Source organism: Chiloscyllium plagiosum, chromosome 6, assembly GCF_004010195.1.
Source record: "Chiloscyllium plagiosum isolate BGI_BamShark_2017 chromosome 6, ASM401019v2, whole genome shotgun sequence".
NCBI classification, from domain to species: Eukaryota; Metazoa; Chordata; class Chondrichthyes; order Orectolobiformes; family Hemiscylliidae; genus Chiloscyllium; species Chiloscyllium plagiosum.
In genome coordinates, this window is record NC_057715.1 from 107,543,333 (window position 1) to 107,562,105 (window position 18,773).

General features: G+C 43.2%; 1 protein-coding gene across 2 annotated transcripts in view; it reads right to left on the reverse strand.

Moving 5' to 3' along the window:
- Nucleotides 1-383: 383 nt before the first annotated feature.
- LOC122550922 (CD99 antigen-like protein 2) overlaps nucleotides 384-18,773 on the reverse strand; it is a 47,200-nt gene continuing 28,810 nt past the window's right edge. Inside the window, exons 4-8 of one of the 2 annotated variants that reach the window (XM_043692386.1) lie at nucleotides 16,385-16,441; nucleotides 14,688-14,765; nucleotides 11,266-11,367; nucleotides 9,372-9,426; nucleotides 384-1,187 (exon numbers count right to left, since the gene is read on the reverse strand). In XM_043692386.1, the coding sequence (XP_043548321.1) occupies nucleotides 9,386-9,426; nucleotides 11,266-11,367; nucleotides 14,688-14,765; nucleotides 16,385-16,441 (278 nt within the window). In that variant the 3' untranslated portion in view covers nucleotides 384-1,187; nucleotides 9,372-9,385. The remainder of the gene's footprint in view (nucleotides 1,188-9,371; nucleotides 9,427-11,265; nucleotides 11,368-14,687; nucleotides 14,766-16,384; nucleotides 16,442-18,773) is intronic. The other variant, XM_043692387.1, reaches the window with a different exon arrangement.

The window sequence follows — 18,773 nt, forward strand, 5'->3', positions numbered from 1 at the left end:
AAGAAGTCATCGTTTTAGGCTAAGGGGTAACAGATTTAAAACAGAGATGAGAAGAAATTACTTCTCTTAAAGGATTATGAATCTATGGAACTCACCATCTCAGAGTGTGGTGGATGCTGGGATCTTGAGTAAATTTAAAGAGCAGACAGATCAGATTAGATTCCCTACAGTATGCCAACAAGCCCTTCAACCCAAACCGACCCTCTGAAGAATAACCTACCCAGACCTATTTCCCTACCCAATATCTACCCCTGACTAATGCATTTAACACTGTGGGCAATTTAGCATGGTCATTCACCTGACCTGCACATCTTTGGATTGTGGGTGGTAACCGTAGCACCCAGAGGAAACCCACACAGACAAGGGAAGAATGTGCAAACTCCACACAGACAGTTGCCCAAGGCTGGAATTGAACCCTGGTCCCGTGAGGCAGCAGTGCTAACCACTGAGCCACCATCCCGTCCTCACAGATTATTTATTAGTAATAGATTGAAGGGTGATGCAGAGCAGGCAGGAAAGTGGAGTTGAAGCCAAGATGAGATTAACCACAATATAGTGGGGCTGAATTGCCCACTCCTGCCTCAAAGTTCTTAACTTCTAAGGTTTAGTTGTCCAACACTGTTGGTAGCTACAATGATCAGCCTACACCTAAAACCAGAGTCTGAAGCCTTTTAACCGATCATTCTGTGCTCACCTCATTTCATTAATACTCACCATTATCTATTCCACAATGTGCACCACACACCAAAGGCAAATTTTATAAAATTGTGTAATTAAGTACTGGTAATCCTTTAAAAATCTCCAAGCGTGTATAAATATAATAACTGGAAGACAGTGGTCGCACCATGTTCTGAACTGATGTTTGGTAGCATGAACCCGCCAACTGTTCTATAATTTGTTTTATGAAAAATGCCAGTTGAAAATGAAGATGAAGATTTTCGAAGCAAGAGCAAAAAAAAAGAAAATCCATGTCATCAAGCCAGGCCTGTGAGCACATTCCAATCCGACGAAATAGCAAAGGTTTTAAAGAAGTCAGAACCCCAATGGGTGTCCAAGCAAAGAAACCTGAAGCAGTATCCGATAGGTCTGAAGTTGAACAGCAACCACCAGCTTCCTTTCTCTTTACAATGACCATTTTAACTTCCTCCCAAAACGTGGCTTGGCAGAACGGAGGTTAAGCTGAAGTGCTGGAGAGAGGAGATAAATGAACATACAAAAATGAGAAACCAATTTTTAGTAGCATAACAGATACTTAATTATTTCATGGAACAAAGGCATTACTGGCAAGTTCAGTATTTGTGGACCATCCTAATTGACCTTGAACTGAATTGTTTCCTCAGCTATTTCTGAGGGCTGTTTAAGAGACAAACATATTGTTGAGAGTCTGGTGTCACCGGTAGGCCAGATGAAGTAAGGATGGCAGATATCCTTCCCTCAGGGACGTTAATGAACTAGATGGTCTTTTATAGCTATTAAGAACCACTCATAATCAATTACAGAAATTAATTTTACATTGCAGATTTTGTTTTAGTAAATGAAGTTCCATTGGCTATCATGATAGGATTTGAACTTCCAACCCCAGGGATTCAGCCAGAGCCTCTGGATTACACATCCAATGACATTAATGCTGCAGCACAGCATTGATGAGATAGTCCAACATTTCTTGTGCCGTAGCCAGAACACATGACGAGAAACAGCAAATAAAAAAAAAAGTATCCCCTTTAATAATTCTGTGTTTAACAACTGTTTGTTTTCAAAATAGACAATGTTGCTGGACCCAGCGATGAGTGATCATATTTTCAGCAGCTTCTGAACCCCTTGTATTATATTGACATTCAATCTGCCCAGAGCTGGCGACAAGCATTCATTCTGCTAATACAGGCACTAATGCTTTTCAGTTACCGATTCACAACAAAAATCCGACAGGGGTAAGGAAAATAGTCTGTTCGCTTAACAACCTTCCAATTGACCCATTGATATGGGCCCTCAGATCCTGAAATGCCTGGCTTTTTCAAATTAAACTTGAGCTTGAATTACTCAAGTATAAAATTCTAAGGTTCTCAGTCAGCTGCTTTGTAACCTCCTGAGGGAAACAGGGCACCAAGCTGAGTTGAAGTGTTGTCGAACAAACAGACCTTGGGGTGCAGGTGCAAAATTCCTTGAAAATGGAGTCGCAGGTAGAAAGGGAAGTGAAGAAGGTGTTTGGCACACTTGCCTTCATTGGTCAGTGCATTGAGTAAAGGAGTTGGTAGGTCATGTTGTGGCTGTACAGGACATTGGTGAGGCCCTTCTATAGGAATGATTTTATTGAACTTGGGAGGGTCCAGAAAAGATTTACAAGGGTTTGGGTTATAGACAGAAGCTGAATAGGCTGGGAATTTTCTCACCAGAGTATCAGTGGCCAAAGGGTGACCATATACAGGTATATAAAATCATGAGGGGCATGGATAGGGTGAATAGTCCAGGCTACAGGAGTCCAAAACTAGAGAGTATAGGTTTAAAGTGAGAGGCAAAAATTTGAAAAGGACTTGAGGGATAACTTTTTCATACAGAGGGTATGCTGATGCATGCATAGAATGAGCTGCCAGAGGAAGTGGTATTGGGGGTTATAATTACAACATTTAAAAGGCATTTGGATGGGTATATGATTAGGATGAGTTTATATGGATATAGACAAAATGCTGGAAAATTGGACTAGATCAGATTAGGATATCCTTTCTGTGTGGATGAGTTTGACCAAAGAGTCTGTTTCCCCGTAATGTATGATTCTATATAAAGTTCTGGATGGCAACAAGAAGGGAACAGGCCTATGGACTGGTGGCCAGTTACTGATGAGAGGGCTTTTTGCTTATCAACAGCCATGTGATTGGTTCTCAGGTAGCAATTTGGGGATGGGAACAAGAAACAGAGAAGGAATTTGATCTTAGCCAGCTCAGGATTGGTCTCTGTTCACTGCAGTTAAAACTCACTTTTAACAAGAAGAAAAACAGCTCACCTTACTTTCAGCTGTAACTTTTAACGGATAAATCAGTGATATTTCACAAGTGAACCAGTCACTTGGTGCTTTTTACAATAAACAGTAGAAGCCATTGGAAAAGCAAAGGCAGGAAGAAACTTTTAGATTAGTAAGAACTGGCTTGGCAGAACTTGGGAGCAAAGACTACCAAACTATCTTTCCAATTCTTCCCCTGCATTTTCCTTATCCGTATGTATAAGGGGGGAGTTTATAACAGGAATACAGTTTTAATGAGTGGTGTTATATGTCAATGGTTTAGAACTGTTTACCAAAGTCTAATCATTGTCATAAGAATTATTGTTCATGATGTATAGAAACTTGGTCTATGCTTTTTACATTAAAAAAAAAATCAACCTTAGTCTGAAAATCCGATATTTGAGGAGTTGTGTGTGCTTATTTAAAAATCTGTGACAGCTTTGGGAATAGTGGGGCTTGATTTCCAGTGCACTACCCCCAATGAGTCACAATATCAAAATCACAGAAGTCCTCGAGGCTGGGACTGACAATAGTCCGTCAGTATTTACAGCTCAAATAAATATTTGCTCCTGAAAGTTGCCCATTCCCTCGTGTGGCTGGCTGCTGTCAGAGTCATTGCAGCATTCCTTCATTATTAGAAGTGCTGTTTTTCCAAGCAAAATATTACTCCTGCCTACCGTCTCCTGTTCACATAAAAGATCCCATTTAGAAGTCAAACAAGGGAACTTCCCCAGTACTCTGGCTAACATTGATCCCTCAACCAAAATGACTGACAGAGAGTCTGACCACAAAGATATAGGACCAGAATTAAGTCATTCAAACCGTCATTTCTGCTCCTCAATCTTGGCTGATGTCTTTCTCAACTGGATCGTTTAAGGGAGCTTGCTGTGTGGAAATTGGCTGTTAAATACCCTACATTCCAATAACGACAATTCCAGAAGTAAAAGCAAAATATTGTGCACACTGAAACCAAAACAAACCCAGAAATTGCTGGAGAAACTCAGCAGCTCTGGCAACATCTGTGGAGAGAGAAACAGAGCTAATGTTTTGAAGTCTGGTGTGAACCTTCCTTTGGGCTGCATCCCAGGACAGTAGTTCACCAATAGGGAGTGCCTGCAGTAGCTGGCTACTCAGCACCTACGCAAGGCTCTCATTACTCAGAAAACCATCACCTCTTTGCGATCTAAAAGTTCACTTGGACGTCTGCAAGGTCAGAGCAGCCTGATGTTCTGGGGACACAGGTTCAAATCCTGCTATGGCACCTGATGGAATTTAAAATGTCTGGAATATAAAGTTAGAGGTGACCGTGCAATTCTCAGCAATTGTCATAAAAACCCCACTTAACATCCTTTAACCACCTAATGTCCACCTCGCCTCCAATAATGCTGCTCTGGCTAACATTACTCTCTCTCGTATGCTCTGTGCAATGTAACCTGCATGCCTCTGCTAAAATGTTTGTGCTGTACACCCTTACTTACTATAATCTGCATGTATTCCTCGTAAACAAAGCTTTTCACTGTACTTCGATACACATGACAATAAAGCAATAAAATTTAGAAGAGGAAATTTGCTATTCTTACCTGGCCTGGCCTACATGTGATTCCAGACTCACAGCAAGGTGACTGCCTCTTAGCTCCTCTCTGAAATGGCCTAGCAAGCCATGTTATTTCAAGGACATGATGCTGGCACTGCTAGTGTTACCCACATCCCATTAAAGAATAATGAAAACAAGCAATTTTTTAAAACAATGGTTTTGCCACTAGATGGCAGCAGTCAGGCCCACTTTATCTGCTGTTACTTGCCGTTATTACTATCGGATATGGCTCAGTGAGTGACACTCTTCCCTCAGAGTTAAAACGCTGAGCACTCGAGTCCCACTCCAGAGACTGGAGCACTGAAATCACAGCTGAGGGAGTAATGCAGCGCAGAGGGAGTGCTGCAGTGGCAGAGATGCCTGTTCTTCAAGCCCAAACTGTGAAAAAAAAATTCTACCTGCTCTGTTAGGTGAGCAATTCCATTGTAGTTTGTCAAGAAAGAGAATAAAAAAAAGAGCAGGGTGAGGTTTCCCAGGTATTCTCACCAGTATTTATCCATCCAGACAACTACCCTAAAAATGTGACATTGTCACATTGCTGGTTGTGGGAGCTTGCTGTGCTGATTTTGGCTGCCTTGGTTACCCTGGATTCATGAGCTGTACAGCTTCTACAGACACACGGAGGTCATGAGAGGCACTATACAAATGCAAGTCTTGCACTCTTCTGGTTTTTAGGATTGGGTGTGACCACTAATGGGTTAGGAGAAAGTGAGGACTGCAGATGCTGGAGATCAGAGTCAAAACGTGTGGCACTGGAAAAGCACAGCCAGTCAGGCAGCATCTGAGGAGCAGGAAAACCGATGTTTCAGGCATAAGCTCTTCATCAGGAATCTGAGCTTATGCTCGAAACGTCGACACTCCTGCTCCTCTGATGCTGCCTGACTGATTATGCTTTTCTAGCGCCTCACTTATTGATCACTGATGAGGTGAGTGCTTGCCTGGTGACCACTCATAATGGGCAGGGAGTTTATGGACTGAACGTCTCAGCCCAGTCTCTGGTTGCTGATAAAGTCCATAAAGTCTGTGCCCACTGTGAGCGGACACCAGACAAGCACTCAGCCCATCAGCAGTCACAGCCAATCCCAAAAACCAGAAGAGTGCAAGACTTGCATTTATATAGTGCCTCTTATGACCCCGGGTGTGCCCATAGAGCTGTACAGCTCATGAATCAGTGTAATCACTGCGGCCAAGAATTTTTACATTGCTTTTAAATGTCAGTGTTGCAGCTGTGCTGATTAGCACAGTTCTTCTGGCAGCTTCTAATGTTTATCGTATATACAACCTTTCCAAATGTTACATCACTGTTGACCATGAAACGCCTGTGGATATTGCAAAGATTGTGGGAGGTGCTATCCAAAAGTAGCCTTTTTCTTTCTATACCAAAAAAAACCTCTCCGGTTGAGCAGGAAAGATTTTTGATATTCAATTGGCTCATTTACTTTGAGTGTGGTTGGAATGTCAGAATCAGCAAGAACTCTTCGCCCAAGTCAGGTTGACAGCGCTATGGCGCCATCCCAGATACATTCTCTCTCCAACTACTGCCTTCTACAGGGAGTGCAGCACTGTTGCATTATCTCTGTTATGGTCATAAGGGAAGCGCTGCTTTTTCAGTCTCTCTTGACACACCATTGTTGCTGAATCCCACATCAAAAACTGAACTGAACCAGGCATCATAAATACAGTGGCAACAAGAGATCGACAGAGTCTAGGAAACCCTCAGTGGCTAACTCACCTCCTGACTCCCCAAAGCCTGTCCAACATCTACAAGGCACAATTCAGGAGTGTGATGGAACAATCTCCCCCCATCTGGATGGATGCAGCTCCAACACCACTCTAAAAACACAATACCCTTGACTGGCACCCTATCCATCACCTTGTATAAGTACAGGTGGCACAATGGCTCAGTAGTCAGCCCTGCTGCCTCACTGTACCAGGAACCTGAGTTCAATTCCAACCTTGGGCGACTGACTGTGTGGAGTGTGCATGTTCTCCCTGTGTCTGCGTGGGTTTCCTCCGGGTGCTCCGGTTTGCTCCCACAGTCCAAAGATGTGCAGGTTAGATGGATTGGCCACGGGAAATGCAGGATTACAGAATAGGGTATGGGTGTTCTTCAGAGGGTTGGAGTGGGACTCGATGGGCTGAACGGCCTGCTTCCACACTGTAGGGATTCTGTGATTAAAAATGCTCTAACATGCGTACCATCTACATACTATATTACAGTGACTCAGCAAGGCTTCTTTGACAATAGCTTTCAAAACTTGTGATCACTGCCATATAGAAGGACAAGACGCATGGGGTTACTGCTCCTGCAAATTCCCACTCACGATCCTAACTTGGAAGTATATTGTCATCTCTTCACTGGGACAAATCCTGGAATTCCCTCCCTAACAGCATATGGTCTGCTGCGGCTCAAGGCACCTTGCAAATGGTGACCTCTTGTGGTTGCTTGGAGGAGGATCTCCCTTCAAACGTGAATACAAAACCTTTAAAAGGTTTAAAATAAACTGAATGTCTCTGGCCTAAGACAGCCTCAGAGTGCATTGACATCTTCAGAACTGGGAAGAAAACTGGTGGAAGGCAGGTGAGGGACTGGTAAAATGATTGCCATTTCAGATTGTGAATTTAGAACATCGAACAGTTCAGCACAATACAGGTCCTTCGGCCCCCAATGTTGTGCTGAGCATTTATTTTAAGATCAGCCTAACCTACACACCCGTCAATTTATTGCCATCCATGTGCTTGTCCAGCAGTCGATTCAATGTCCCTAATGTCTCTGACTCTACTACCACTGCTGGCAGTGCTGGGTGGCACGGTGGCTCAGTGGTTAGCACTGTTGCCTCACAGCACCAAGATCCCAGGTTTGATTCCAGCCTTGGGCGACTGTCTGTGTGGAGTTTGCACATGCTCCCTGTGTTTGCATGGGTTTCCTCCCACAGTTCTGAAGATGTGTGGGTCAGGTGAATTGACTATGCTAAATTAACCATAGTGTTAAGTGCATTAGTCAGAGGCAAAAGGGTCTGGGTGGGTTACTCTTTGGAGGGTCAGTGTGGATTTGTTGGGCTGAAGGGCCTATTTCCACACTGTAGGGAATTTAATCTAATTCCATGCACCCACCACTCTGCGTAAAGAATTTTTATTTGATTTGGTGTCTCACAGTCCCCACCCCTGACTGGGAAATCCAGGAATTAAAAAGCAGGAAATGCTCAGTAGGGCAGGCAGAACCCTTCCAATGAAACCATCACCAACTAAGATCTGAGGCAGGATCTTACAAAGGGCCTGGACCGTCCAAAGTGGGAGGCAATCCTGTTAGAGTAGACGGCAGGGCCCAGGGCTACATGATATTAGCTGGGAAGGTGGGCCGTTAAGTGGCCATCCTGGACACCAGAACCCGTCCTGGGGTTGCAGCTGGAGGTTATTGGTGTCCTGACAGTTAAGCAGGTCGGGGTCTGGGAGCTGCTAATCCAGTCACACAGACCTCCCAGCGAAGGGCAGCACTGAGACCAGGATGTACTGTTGCCACTTCAGCAACTTCCTGCTGGGCGAAGGAGGGGAGCGAGGCATGTGGCAAAACCTCCTCCAGTGCTGGAATAGAGATCAAAAACATTGGAAACATTCAGCACCTTGGAAGAAAGAAGCAGCCACTCTTTCATATCAATAGGACTTTTCCATCCACTTTTCTATTCTGGTCATTAACTTCCACATTCCTGGATCACAGCCTTCTTTGTCAAACTGTCTGCTTTCCTTACTCTCTGTATCCACATTGATCACTCCAAACTCCCTTCCAGTTTCTTTACATGTTTCATTCTCGACTCCCATTTGCCTTACGCCAGCACCAATGGGAAGATAGTAGTATTATCACTAGACCAGTTATCGAGGAGGCCTGGGCACATCCTCTGGGTACAAAGGTTCAAACCTCACCAGGGTAGCTGGTGAAATGTATCTTCAAATCAACAATCAGGGTGGCACGGTGGCTCAGTGGTTAGCACTGCTACCTCACAGCACCAGCTTTGATTCCAGCCTCGGGTGACTGTCTGTGTGGAATTTGCACATTCTCCCTGTGCCTGTATAGGTTTCCTCCCACAATCCAAAGATGTGCAGGTCAGGTGAATTGGCCATGGTAAATTGCCCACCAGTGTTAGTGTTAGGAGGGAAATGGTTCTGGGTGAGTTACTCTTCAGAGGGTGGGTGTGGACTGCTTGGGCCGAAGGGCCTGTTTCTACATTGGAAGGAATCTAATCTAAATCTTGAATTAAAAGCTAATCTCAGTGATGGTGACCTTTATTGATTGCTATGCAAATTGGTCGTTAATGTCCTTTAGGGAAAGGAATCCAATATCCTTACCTGGTCTGGTCTACATACAACTCCTGAGCCATAGCAATGTGTTGAGGCTTAAATACCTCTGAAATGGCTTAAGAAACCTCAGTTCTAGGGCAATTAGGGATGGGCAACAAATACAGGCTTTGCTGTAATGTCCGATCAAGGGAAAAATAACTTCTGTCACGCCTGCCCTCCATTCTACAATTCTGTTTTCCTGCTCTTTTATTTGTATTTCCATAAAAGTCATTCCACTCTAACATTTTCCATTTCTGATTGAAAGGTCACCAACCTGTAATGGTAACCTTGCTTCCCTTTCCACAGATGCTGCCTGACCTGCTGAGCATTTCCAGCATTCACTGTTTTTACATCAAAAGAGGATATCGGGATGAATCAAAATTATTGGTAAAGTGTTTAATTTGAACAGGTTTCTGGCAGATAAACTGTTATATTTGTCACTCGAACACATACCGTTGAGTATCCTTTCACTGGTTCTGCACATTCATGTACTGTTCAGTGAACATCTCTGTTAATAGAAACAGAATTGATTAATGACTAAGTCTCCCCTCTGTAGGCCATTCAACAAAACAGGCTTTGCATTCTGTTAACTTTTTCCTCAGTTACTGTCCCCCTGCAATGTTCATTTAATATCACGTCACCGAGTAGTTCAGGGAGTTGGCTAGCACAGTTGGCTGGATGACCGGGATCTCGTGCAGAGTGATGCCAACAGCGTGGGCTCGATTCCCATACTGACTGAGATTTCCATGAAGGACACACCTGAAGCAAAGGGTATAGCTCTGGTCTCCTTACTTGAGAAAGGATGTACTGGTACTGGAGGGGGTGCAGAGGAGATTCACTAGATTGATTCCGGAGTTGAGAGGGTTGATTGAGGAGAGACTGAGTAAAATGAGATTAAACTCACTGGAATTTAGAAGAATGGGGGGGGGGGGGGGGGGGGAATCTTATTGAAATATATAAAATTATAAAGGGAATAGGTAAGATAGAAGTAGAGATGATGTTTCCACTGGCAGGTGAAACTAGGACAAGAAGGCATAGCCTCAAAATTAGGGGGAGCGTGATTTTCTATAGCGATCTTGTACAGCATGATTTTCTATAGCGATCTTGTACAGTGCGATTTTCTATAGCAATCTTGTATGGCGTGATTTTCTATAGTGATCTTGTACAATGCGATTGTCTATAGCGATCTTGTACAATGCGATTGTCTATAGCGATCTTGTACGGCGTGATTTTCTATAGCGATCGTGTACTGCCCTATTTCCTATAGCGATCTTGTACAGTGCGATTTTCTATAGCGATCTTTACAATGCGATTTTCTATAGTGATCTTGTATGGCGTGATTTTCTATAGCGATCTTTTACAGTGCGATTTTCTATAGCGATCTTGTACGGCGTGATTTTCTATAGCGATCGTGTACTGCCCTATTTCCTATAGCGATCTTGTACAGTGTGATTTTCTATAGTGATCTTTACAGTGCGATTTTCTATAGTGATCTTGTATGGCGTGATTTTCTATAGCGATCTTGTATGGCGTGATTTTCTATAGCGATCGTGTACTGCACTATTTTCTACAGCGATCGTATACTGCGCTATTTTCTACAGCGATCGTATACTGCGCTATTTTCTACAGCGATCGTGTACTGCACTATTTTCTCGTATACTGCGCTATTTTCTACAGCGATCGTGTACTGCACTATTTTCTACAGCAATCGTGTACTGCGCTATTTTCTATAGCGATCGTGTACTGCGCTATTTTCTACAGCAGTTTTCTACAGTGCGAGTTTCTGTAATGCAGGGCTGCAGAGGAACACAAATACTACATTATAGCAGAATGACCTATTTAAGAAAGGATATAAAACTCATTAGAAACAGCTCAGAGAAGGTTCACTTGACTGACACCTGGATTGACTGAGGGTTATCATATGAGGAAAGGCTGGATAGGCTTGGCCTGTATCTATTAGAGTGTTGAAGAACAAGATAGATCTCAATGAGGGACACCAGAGACCCTAAGAGATTTTGACAGGATAGACACTTGTGGAGGGAGTAGAGATAGGGACCTCAGTTTAAAGATGAGGTTCTTCTATTTCAGACAGATGTGTGGAAATATTTTCTCTCAGAAGGTCATGAGTCTTTGGAACACTCTCCTCTAGATAGCAAAAGTGGGGTCATCAAAAATGTTAAGGCAGCAGTAGATGGAGTCTTAATGAACCAAGGGTTAATCAGGGTGGATGGGAGTGTGGCGTGATCAAATCAGCCATGATCATATGCAATGGCAGAAAAGGCCCAAAAGGTTGCTCCTTATCCATATGTTTGCATGTACCATACAGGCAGCAAAGTAGTAATCTTACCCAGCAAGCTGTAACACAACCTCTTCACTTGTTCAGACGTTCCACCTATTAAGGCCATCACGAGGTCAATGATGATGTCAATCACTGTTGGAGGGTCCTGAGCTGAAGAGATTTTTTATAAAAAAGAAGCTAATTGAACATCATGCTGTTTATAAATCTACATAGTTACTGCATTCACTGTGTTACATACAAGTCAGAACGGAATGCATCCAATTCACGTCAACAAATACAAACGTAGCAGGTGGCGACACAAAAGAATCCAAGGTATCCAAGGGATATGAATATGCCATTCAGCCCATGAGTTCTGTTTTCCTCTCAAATCATGCCATGGCTGCTATGCATTTCAATCCCACATATGAACCTTTGCTCTACATCCATGAGTCGTGAGTTCATGGAATGCACTGCCAGTAGCAGTGGTGGACTCTCCCTCTTTATGGGCATTTAAGCGGGCATTGGATAGGCATACAGAGGACAGTGGCTAGTGTAGGTTAGGTGGGCTTGGATCGGCGCAACATCGAGGGCCAAAGGGCCTGTACTGCGCTGTATTCTTCTATGTTCTATGTTCTATCCTTGCCTAGTAAGTTCTGAGGAAGGGTCATTCAACTGGAAACATGAATTCTGATTTCTCTCCACTGATGCTGCCAGACCTGCTGAAGTTTTCCAGCAATTTCCATTTTTGTTTCTGATTTCCAGCACCCACAGTTCTTTCGGTTTTTATTAAGCGCTTACTCATCTCAGTCTTGGGGCAGTGGGGAGATCCACATTTCCCTGTCTGGAAAGGTTTTCCTGTTTTTCAAGTGGACAAATGTTAAGGTTGTTACTATTTCCCTTTGAGAAGAATTCATCTCCTTGGATAACCACTTTTAAAACCCATTATCATTGCAATTACTGCACCTCCCCAAGCAGCAAAACCCAAGGGAATAAAACGCTGCAAGATTCTCATAGGTCTGTTAGCACCTGAAGAGAGAAAATTGGATTGATTCTCTCTGAATCTGAAACTGAAGTTAGGGAATAGGGAAGCTACTTCAACAGAATCTAGAATCCCTACAGTGTGGAAACAGGCCCTTCGGTCCAACAAGTCCACATCGATCCTCTGTCGAGTGTCCCACCCAAATCCATTCCCCATTACTCCACTTTTACCCCTGACTAATGCACCTAACCTACACATCCCTTAACACTATGGGCAATTTAGCATGGCCAACTCACCTAACCTGCACATCTTTGGATTGTGGGAGGAAACCGGAGCCAACCCACGTAGACACTGGGAGAATGTGCAAACTCCACACAGTCACCTGAGGCTGCAATCTAACCCAGGTGCCTGGCACTGTGAGGCAGCAGTGCTAAGCACTGAGACACCGTGCCATCAATAGACTGAAAAATGAGTGACAGAAGAAAGGGACAAACAATCAAGACTTCAGAAGCCAACTACAGTGATAAAGGAGCAGATATTGCTGGGGGGAATAATAAAGACTTGAGCTCTTCCAGCACCTCTCACAATCACAGAATCATCCAACTTGCTTTGCAGCTAATGATGGACTCTGGAAGTGTTACAATTGTTTGAGGAAAAGTGAAATGGTTCCTCTCTTTCCTCACTCCTTGTTTAATTGTTATAGAGGATGCGTAGTCACTAATCCAGTATCAGACTACATATGGACAATAAACACTTGAGTTAAGTAAGCAAAACATTAGTTTTACTACATTAAAATCTGCCAGGTAAAAAGTATTAAAGCTGTAAAAGTAAGTCCCATATTCTGCAGGACAAACACAAACACACCCACACACAAACTGTGCATTGCAAGAATACAAGGGACAGAGAAAGGGAAGTCTACTTTGACCTACAGTTTTCTCTCCAGCTCCTCTTTGATGAAGTGCATGGGATCTTTACAACAACCAGTGAGGGCAGTCAGGGCCTCAGTTCAATGTCTCATCCAAACAAGGGCTACTCTGACAGGACAGCACTCCCTCACTCCTACAGTAGACTTTTGTCTCTGGTTTTGAACCCAGAACCTGACAAAACTTCGAGCAGTGGAGCTATGGTAGACATTCTTCAGACAAAGTTAAAAATCATGCAACACCAGGTTATAGTCCAACAGGTTTAATTGGAAGCACACTAGCTTTCGGAGCGACGCTCCTTCATCAGGTGGTTGTGCCTGGTGTTGTGTGATTTTTAACTTTGTACAGCCCAGTCCAACATCGGCATCTCCAAATCATGACTCTTCAGACAGATAAGGAGTTACAAACTAGGTAAAAACAATGACTGCAGATGCTGGAAACCAGATTCTGGATTAGTGGTGCTGGAAGAGCACAGCAGTTCAGGCAGCATACTGTTCCTTGGATGCTGCCTGAACTGCTGTGCTCTTCCAGCACCACTAATCTGGAAAGGAATTACAAACATAGAGGAGAAGGGGATGAATGATGGTTAGCACAATTTAAACAGCAAATAAAAGCAACTATTTCTTCCAGGTGAGCCTTCTCAAAGTGATATGGCCATGAACCAAACATTAATTCATTTACCATTTTCAGGTACTTGGTTAGTGGATTTGGGCAGGAAGTGAGGACTGCAGATGCTGGAGATCAGAGTTGAAGAGTGTGGCGCTGGAAAAGCACAGTCGATCAGGCAGCATCCGAGGTGTAGGAGAATTCCTGATGAACAGCTTATGCCTGAAACGTTGACTCTCCTGCTCCTCGGATGCTGCCTGACCTGCTGTGCTTTTCCAGCACCACAGTCTTCGATAGTGGATGTGAGCAGCGCTGACTGGGCCAGCAGTTATTGCCCAACCACTCTGCCCCCCCCATCTTGTCCTTGAGAAGGTGAGATTGAGCTGCCTTCCTGAACTGCTGCAGTCCATGTGCTGTAGGGAGACCCATGATGCTGTCAGGGAGGGAATTCTAGGATTTTGCCCCAGCGGCGGTGAAGGAACGATGATATATTTCCAAGTTGGGATAATGAGTGGCTTTGAGCGGAACTTGCTGGTGGTTCCCTTGACGTTCGAAATGGTAGAGGTCTTGGATTTGGATGCTGCTGCCTTACTAGGCTTGGTGAGTTCAGTCTGCCACGATCGCTGATCTATCAAACCATATATCAGTGACATATTGTTTTCTCAAATTTCAGAATTATTACGTTGTCACTTTTCTGTCCACCTTTGGGTTCACTGTCAGCAACAGCATCTAATTCTGTTGGTTTTCATTGAGAACGTGATTCACAAAAAGCAGATCGAATGAATTAACCAAGAGTAACTTCATAAGGAACCACCAAGCCTGAGTACAGAGCTAATGTCTGTGATATCGCTAAAGCTCAATAAGGATGCCATTTAAATCAGAAAAATCTCTGCCATTATTCACTATCATTTGCTTCAGTAGCCTATGCTGATTGACATCTTCATGTGAATACATAAATATGACTGAAAAAAAAAAAGGGTTACCTTTAGCTTTGGTCTTCTCGGGTTTATAATCACCGTTTACAACATCTTGAAGATCTGAATCATCAAAACTGCTACCAGCTGTTATATTAAAAGAAAAGGGATTAAATACAGCTGTAAAAATGTTGGGCTTTCATTCCCAAACATGTCTTGGCCACTGTGTGTGATTCTATATAGTTCAGTTATTTAGATTAGATTTCCTACAGTATGGAAACGGGCCGTTTGGCCCAACAAATCCATCTTCAGGATGGATCCACCCAGACCCATTCCCCACTCTATATTTACCTCTGATTAATGCATCTAACACTATAGGCAATTTAGCATGGCTAATGCCCGAAACGTCGATTCTCCTGTTCCCTAGATGCTGCCTGACCTGCTGCGCTTTTCCAGCAACACATTTCCATCTCTGATCTCCAGCATCTGCAGACCTCACTTTCTCCCCAACAAATCCATACCAACTCTCAGAAGAGTAATCCACCCAGACCCATTCCTCACTCTATATTTCCCCCTGATTAATGCATCTAACACTATAGGCAATTTAGCATGCCCAATTCACCTAACCTGCATATTGTGGGAGGAAACTGGAGCAACCAAAGGAAACCCACACAGATACAGGGAGAGAATGTGCAAACTCCACACAGACAGTCACCCAAGGCTGGAATCAAACCCAGGTCCCTGGTGCTGTCAGGCAGTAGTGCTAACCACTGAGCCACCATGCCACCCTGTTTCTTGTCAATGCGGATGCTCAGGATGACAATAGGGAGTGGCTATGGTGAGCGCATGTGGGAATGAGGAGTCATGGAGGTGACATTGGAAATGAGCGACGGGGGCTGAGTTGAGCAGTAAGGGGAGAGTGCCTAACAACCTGTTGTACAATGGAGCTGAAATTTTAGACAATTAAGACGGACCATCTAAGCCACCTCAGGACTGCTTACCAAGATGGCGGGCATGATACATACATACCCCTGCCAGCCCCCCAGAACATAAAGTTCTGCATGTGGAGATTTCCCAACTGGAGCTTCCTATCTCAGTGGCAGAAATCTGACCCATAGTAACCTCACATTTATCATGTGGTATGGCCTGGACTCTAACTTTTTCTTATTTTAAAGGCAGATGGGAAGTGCCATGTTCCACATACGATGCAGCTGGTCAAACTAGTTGATGTTAAGCAAAACACATTTAATTTAAACACTATAGTTAAAATAGAAACAAAAAGAGGTATTTACAATTAGTTGGAAAACTTAACTGAATAACAGATACAGTAATTATTACTAATATGGTAATATCCCATAAACCCCTTGGCAAAATGACAAATTCAGACACAGATTCTCACATTCAGCTCTCCAAACCAGGAGGGAAAAAAACATGAGGAGGTTCAGAGAGAGGAGCAGCCAGGAGACATTCACTGAAAGCTCCCAACTCTTTTTGGACCCCCCACAGCTTCTGCTTAAAACTAAATCTATAAACTAAAAAAAACTGAGTAAGCCTGGTCTGTGAGAGCTGGCCCCAACCAGACTGCTTTAATTGTTTACTTTCTCAGAGACACCTCTGCCTTACAACCTCTCCTCAAACAAAAGGTCAAAATAAACTCTTAAAGTGACAGCATTGTCACACTTATTTTAATTTTTTTTGTGCAAAAGATGTCTTCTGTTTTCATATGTCAACAAATCCTTCGAAAAAGACTGTCCGCCAATACGCACCTGCTGGCTTAATAGGGTCATCACTGAGAGCGTCGCTCAGATCAAACTCATCATTACCTGGAAAATAAGTGATTATGTTTATTCCAATTTCTAAAATTCTCGTCTCAGTACTTAGAGACTTACTTGCTTTCTCTGGAGCTGTAACACTATATTTTGCCTTCCGTTCTTATTACCCTAATGTACATAAGTAAGGTATGATTTAGCTGGATAGCACACAAAACGATACTGGACAATAATCAAATCAAAACAATTCATTTTTTGGGGTCTATTATTCTCAGATGTGATGGATTCCATTTAAATGGAATGCAGGCAACTACAACAAAGGTGGACAAAACACCAGGTTATAGTCCAACAGGTTTATTTGGAAGCACCAGCTTTCAGAACACTGCTTCTTCATCAGGTAGTTATGGAGCACAATCGTAAGGCTCTAACCTCACACCTTCAATGCATTATCTGAGCTGAGATGGCACCTATTGTTAAAGCTATCTTGAGAATGTAACTTTTAAAAAAGTTCTGGGATTTACATATGAAGGAACTGAAACTAATATCATCTTTCTAAAAGATGAAAGACTTAAGCTAACTTTGTTTAATATTACAGTCCATGACACTGCAATCCTGTTGCTATAAATTCTGTGTCTTATGATTCTGCTCCACAACCACCTGATGAAGGAGCGACGCTCCGAAAACTACAGCTTCCAATTAAACCTGTTGGACTATAACCTACTGTTGTGTGATTTTTAACTTTGTCCACCCCAGTCCAACACTGGCACCTCCAAACAATAAAGGCCACATCCAAACTCAGAACCAAGAGTTCAGAAACGACTGGGAATTTGATTGGAAGTATCTAATCGAAATGATAAAAATTGTCACTTGCTAATTTTTTTTATTTTTTGAATTCTCTTTTTGGGGATGTACTCGAGAGGGTCAAGCTTTCAGCATGGAAGGAAGTACCTTACTAGACCACATCACAGGACGGTTAATCGTCAACCACGTTACTGTGGCTCTGGAGCCACCTGCTGGATAAACTAGGCAAGGACAGCAAATTTCCTCCTTTGAAAGACAACAGTGAACCAGGCAGATTTGGTGGTTGCAAATGGACTGTGACAGTTCAAGAAGACCCAGTGACACCAATAAATGAATTTTGTGAAGCAAAAAAAAACACACAACAGTTCCATGACTATTTTATTTGACATTTAACAGTTCATTTAAGTTTCTCCAACTTCCATGGCAGGGTTTGAACTCATGTTTCCAGATTATTCGTCTGTGTCTGATGCCACCATTATGCTACCATCGCCAGTGAGCAATCTAGTGCAGTTTCTGAGACTGAGAGGACCCCAAGTTTGAGCTTAGTTAGCCAACCTTGCACTCAGCTGTGGTTTAAAGTGACAACCACTGGTGTGCCAGCAATATAGTGAGTCAGAGAGGGGGTAGTGACAAAGAAAAGAAGGTCATTCAGCAAACTGTACCTGTTTTTGCTCTTCGAAAAGAGCTACCTAATCATTCTTGCTCCTTGTTCCGTTCCCAAAACTTTCTAAACATTTTCCCCTTTGGAGTACTTATCCATTCCGCTTTCGCAAATCACTATCAAATCTGAATAAAGACCAAATGCTGTGAATCAGAAACAAACACTGGAATAGCTGGAAAAGCTCAGCAGGAGTGGCAGCATATATGAAGAGAAATCAGAGTTAACTTTTCGGGTTCAGTGACCCTTTGTGACCCTTTGTCACAAAGCTGGTCCCTTTTTCCTAAAAGCTGTTCCTTTTCTCAAGGCTACCGTGTCCTTGGTTTTTTTCAGCGGGGTAATAAACTGCTCCCGGTGCCCATTAGATTGGTTTGGTACATAGATTAAAGGGGTATTGAGAGGCCTTTTGTTTATATGTAAACGGATGAGACTTCAGGCCAAAGTGGTCATGTTTTAGAAGTGACCTGTATAATGGAAGGGGAGTGGTCAGCTCTGTAGCTGAGCAGTTCAGTCCAGAACTGGTTGGAAGTTCAACAGTAAGCTGTGTAGAAAAGACTCTCTCTCTCTCTCTTTCTGCTCCTCTACTTCAACCTGCAAGCATCTGTTCCATTTTTTTTAGTTTCTTTTTAAAGGGGTTTTGCTTATTAGGACTGTTGTGTGTATTTGGAACAGCATAATTAAGTCTAGTTTGGATAGGCTGAGTTCTATAGGGGTTCTTTATTAGAACATAGAACAATACAGCACAGAACAGGCCCTTCGGCCCACGATGTTGTGCCGAACATTTGTCCTAGCTTAAGCACCCATCCATGTACCTATCCAATTGCCGCTTAAAGGTCACCAAAGATTCTGACTCTACCACTCCCACAGGCAGCGCATTCCATGCCCCCACTACTCTCTGGGTAAAGAACCCACCCCTAACATCTCCCC